At 38.3% G+C, this 4,434-nt stretch overlaps 1 protein-coding gene across 1 annotated transcript; it reads left to right on the forward strand.

The window, feature by feature from the left end:
- The first annotated feature begins 622 nt into the window (after window positions 1-622).
- LOC121926858 (coatomer subunit beta'-like) lies at window positions 623-3,239 on the forward strand. Its single transcript, XM_042460186.1, has 3 exons — window positions 623-804; window positions 2,337-2,483; window positions 3,117-3,239. The coding sequence occupies exons 1-3, from the start codon at window positions 661-663 to the stop codon at window positions 3,222-3,224; spliced, it is 399 nt and encodes a 132-aa protein (XP_042316120.1). The 5' UTR covers window positions 623-660; the 3' UTR covers window positions 3,225-3,239.
- The last annotated feature ends 1,195 nt before the right edge of the window (window positions 3,240-4,434 follow it).

Raw genomic sequence — 4,434 nt, forward strand, 5'->3', positions numbered from 1 at the left:
CTGTGGCAGTAAGTAAAATTTCTAGAGAATACTGGTTTAATATGAACAGGCTACATTTTGTTGCATAAAACCTGTTTGTGCCCACTTGGCTTCTCCCCCTAGCATAAGCCAGTAAGTAAAAATTTAAATGTCATTCAAACTGAGTTATTCTTGGCGTGTTTGGGGGCAGAAGCAAGGCATCCAGCTCTGGGCAGAACAGTACACTTACATTTCCTAGCTTATTTTAGTGGAAGGATCCAAGCAGGAACAGATGGGGTACATATGTCAACATGAAACTCATTCACCATAACCCAGAAATTTTCAAAAAGCTAATTTATCATCGCTTTTAAATGCAGTCACTGATTGATCTGAGCTGTCTAGTAGAAACCTGTGACTCTTAAGCTGTTAAAGTAGAACTCCAGTCATCCCTGACTGCTAACTTTAATTGGTGAAACTGATTTGAGCCTGAGTCTTAACCACAGGTTGCCTACCCTATTATAAGCTTTTCAGTCATATGAGATGCCTGAAGATAAGGGATCTTCAATAGAATGAATATAAATATATCATTGCGAAATATAGGAGTTTTTTTGGTGCAATCAATAAACACAGTTGGTAATACTATTTTAAACTGGTTGTTGAAAATCTTTCACTGAATAACGCATTTTCCTCTTCTTAGATGACATGCTTATTAAACTATGGGACTGGGACAAAAAGTGGTCCTGTTCGCAAGTATTTGAAGGGCACACTCATTATGTGATGCAGATTGTCATAAATCCGAAGGACAATAACCAGTTTGCTAGTGCTTCTTTGGACAGGACAATCAAGGTACAGTGTTCTGTTACTTGAATGTCATAATCATTAATTTGACATGAAATACAGTGCCTTATTTTTATGTTGTAAATGTATATCGGTTACTTGCAACAGTTGAATTAAACGCTTTCAGATCTGAAGGACACTGAATCAGACTACTGTTTATATTACTTAATATTCTGGACAACATTCCTCTCTGTTCCAATATATATTCAATGTAGTGCTTGGTAGGGGCATAAATACCCTAAAGGCACCATATCCTGATACTGGAAGCTAAGTAGGGTCAGCCATGATTAATATTTGAATGGGAGACCACCAACATATACAGGTACTGTAGGCAGAGCAGAGGTTGGACTTCAGCACCCAGAAGCCTTTGCCAGTATGGCCAATGATGAGGGAATCTGGGAGATTAAGTCAAAAACCTCTGGAGGATCAGAGGTTGAGAACCACTGTTTTAGAGGAAGGAACTGACAAAACCATCTCTAAGAATTCCTTGCCTAAGAAAAACATATGGAATTCATAGGGTTGTCATAAGTCGATGGGCAACTTGAATGTGCAAGCATGTGCATATGTGTGCCCACACACAGAGTGGTTGTTGCAGATGTTGCAGTGTGGATGTTGTGAAAAAAGTGTGATCATTTAGATATGATTAGTAGTGGGAGGACACTGCAATACAGTATTTACAGTCTTGCCAGGAGTGTTAGGTGGTATTGTGGAGGCTCTGCTTTATGAGATAGATGTGAGGTGAAGGGGGAATAGGTTCCAGACACAGGGAGAGGGAGGGGGAAATTACTTCCAGAAGCAGAAATTACCATTTTAGTCCCATATTTTTCCTGTGTGGATGGTTGATTTGGGCAGGGGATCCATAGAAGGGCCTGGGCACGGAAGCCATAAAATTTAAACCACAAATTAGATGGACAGATCCTGAATCTCTTGACATAGGATACCCTTAGTGCAGGGGTAGGCAACCTGCGGCCCGGCGAGGCCTTGAGACCGGCCCCAGCCCGGTCCTGCCGCCGATTGCCGCCGGGGCCTTTGAGGGGCAATTGTCTATAGAAGCCTCAGAAACATGCATTTATATTAACATTTTTTAAAAAATCAGCAAATTTTTTCACGTGTTCTCAATTTTTTTAAAAAAAAGTGTCTTCCATTTGAAAATTTTGTCCTACATTTGTCCTGGTTTATTTATATATTTAATTTTAAAAAAAATTAAAAAAATTATTTTTTGGCTTCGGCCCCCCAGTTGTCTGAGGGACAGCAACCCGGCCCCCGGCTCAAAAAGATTGCCTACCCCTGCCTTAGTGGCATCTCCTTAATTTTATTCACAAAGTTTTGGGCATAAAATCCTATTAGGCTTAATGTAAATGAATCTAGTACTGAGTCTAGTATTGTAATTCAGAATCTAATTCTGTCTTTATTTTCAGTACTAAACTTAAGAAGTTTGCTCTCTTCTCTTCCTGAAAATTTGAAAAAGGTTTCTAAAAGTTTTATTGGATGTTGAATTTTAAAGAACTAGTATCTAATGATTAATTCCATTTACTTGCAAGGTATGGCAGCTTGGCTCTTCTTCACCCAACTTCACTTTAGAAGGCCATGAAAAGGGTGTAAATTGTATTGATTACTACAGTGGAGGTGACAAACCATATCTAATTTCAGGAGCAGATGACCGCCTTGTTAAGATCTGGGATTATCAGGTATGTTAAATGCCTGCTCAAGGATTAAAATCTGGAAAGGCAATTTTTGGTATCCCATTGATTGGGGGCAATACTCAGTGTGAGAAGTGGGAGAAGAGTTTTTTTCTGCTGTGATGCCTTTTTGTGGAGCCTCCCCCCCATAGAGGCCCAGTTAGCATCAACACCAGTCTCATACTAAAGCTGCGATTGTCTAATTGATTTCATTTAAATCTACGCAAGTGCATAGTGTCAAAAATCATCTTAAATTGTTTTAATTGGATTTAAATCATCACACATTACCTTAGAAAATGGTTTAAAATGTTTATAGTCTTTTTAAGTTACTCTAACTGCTTTAAATAATTTTAAACTGTAAAAACTGGTTTTATTGTATACCACCTTAGGATCCTTGGATATAAGGGCAAGGTAGAAGTATTTTAATATATAAATAAGTGAAATGTATCCTCTGTTATTTAAACAGACTAATATGAAATACATGAGCAGCTATGCAAGATTCTTAACCCAAAATTAAGGATACAGATTTTGTTTTCCTATAGGACCTTTCTGTAACTCTGCCATTCTGGTTTATAGGTAAAGTGATTTATCAGATGCTGAATACTATTAAGCCTTTATTCACTTGTTTTGCTTTTCTTCCAGAATAAAACCTGTGTCCAGACTCTAGAAGGACATGCACAAAATGTGTCATGTGTTAGTTTTCATCCTGAGCTGCCTATTATCATCACTGGCTCTGAAGATGGTAATTGAGGTTTTTCATTGACTGATAAGATCATAAAACTAGTTTTCCATTCTTTTTAGAGTACCAGTTGATTTTTCCTATGGATGTTGCAGCAAATAGAATTTAACATGTGTTTACAGATTGTTGTTAGCATTTTTTCTTTTGCTTTGAGTTGCATAATATTTAAGTATGACCTTAATTAGAAATATTATTACTGTTATAGGAACCTAGCACAGACCAGGATTGTAGGCTTCCTAATAGTTTTCTTTGTAAATCATTTCCCTGTCAAAGTTCTTTTAGGGATAACCTAAAAAAGTACATGGAAGGGAGAATATACTGAACTTTGCCATGCCTGTAGATCTGCATCTAGTTGAAGGGTGGGCAAAGTGTGGCCACATATGGTGCCCAAGGCCTTTTGTAGCACCCCCAGGAGCACCCATAATGGAAAAACAAGGATTTCAAAAGTGGCGATTGTGTGATAAAACAGTTAAGGAAGGTCCTACTGCCTCATTCCCCCCCCCCCCCCCTTTTGAAATTGGAAATAACTTCTATATCATCTTTGATTCCTATGCCTTCATTTGGGAGCATTTCTTTCACTTGGAGTGTAGTGGCACTTGGCTGAAGCTATAGTTGAAAGTTTAGGTGCCAGCTTGGCCAGAGTCACATAACCTGTTGGCAAAAAATGGCTTTTATGTTCTCTTTTCCCTGTTGGTTTTAAAAGGGTAAGTGGATTATTAAATATTAAAGGGCAGGATGGAAAAATATCAAAATCTGCAGATTGTCAAGTCTGATAATATACAATGGCGTAGTAAAATGATGTCCCTTATAAAAAGTGGCAAAATCAAGATTTGCTTTTGGGTTTTGTTTGTTTGTTTTGGGTGGGGAGGGGTTGAATATTTTGAAGCCATGGATGGTTCACTCCATGGATGCAGAATCCACTATACCTTGTTTTACCTCACCAGTTATTTGGCTTTAGAAACCACAAGTGACCTTACAATCAATTCCAGTTTTGCCTGAAGAGATTGGTGTAGCCTTGAGACAGTAGGAAGTGATGTTTAAACTGTCTAAGGTGGTTCATTTTTGGCCTAAAATTTAGCAACCAGTTTTTTTAGTGGGGCTCACTACTTTCTGCTTTTAGAAGGGAGGAAATTGGAGGAAATGAATATTTTCAGAATATTTTCAGTCATGCTTCATGGCACCTGAGAGAGGCCATGCAGTCCATGGGTGACTTTCTCACAG

Source organism: Sceloporus undulatus, chromosome 3, assembly GCF_019175285.1.
Source record: "Sceloporus undulatus isolate JIND9_A2432 ecotype Alabama chromosome 3, SceUnd_v1.1, whole genome shotgun sequence".
Lineage (NCBI taxonomy): Eukaryota > Metazoa > Chordata > Lepidosauria > Squamata > Phrynosomatidae > Sceloporus > Sceloporus undulatus.

What these genes read in the sequence shown, in the direction of transcription:
- LOC121926858 (XM_042460186.1), top strand. Translation starts at nt 661, where the DNA reads ATGCTTATTAAACTATGGGACTGGGACAAAAAGTGGTCCTGTTCGCAA. An exon ending in CTTTGGACAGGACAATCAAG is followed by an intron (nt 805 to 2,336) that starts GTACAGTGTTCT and finishes TTTACTTGCAAG; the next exon opens with GTATGGCAGCTTGGCTCTTC. An exon ending in TTAAGATCTGGGATTATCAG is followed by an intron (nt 2,484 to 3,116) that starts GTATGTTAAATG and finishes CTTTTCTTCCAG; the next exon opens with AATAAAACCTGTGTCCAGAC.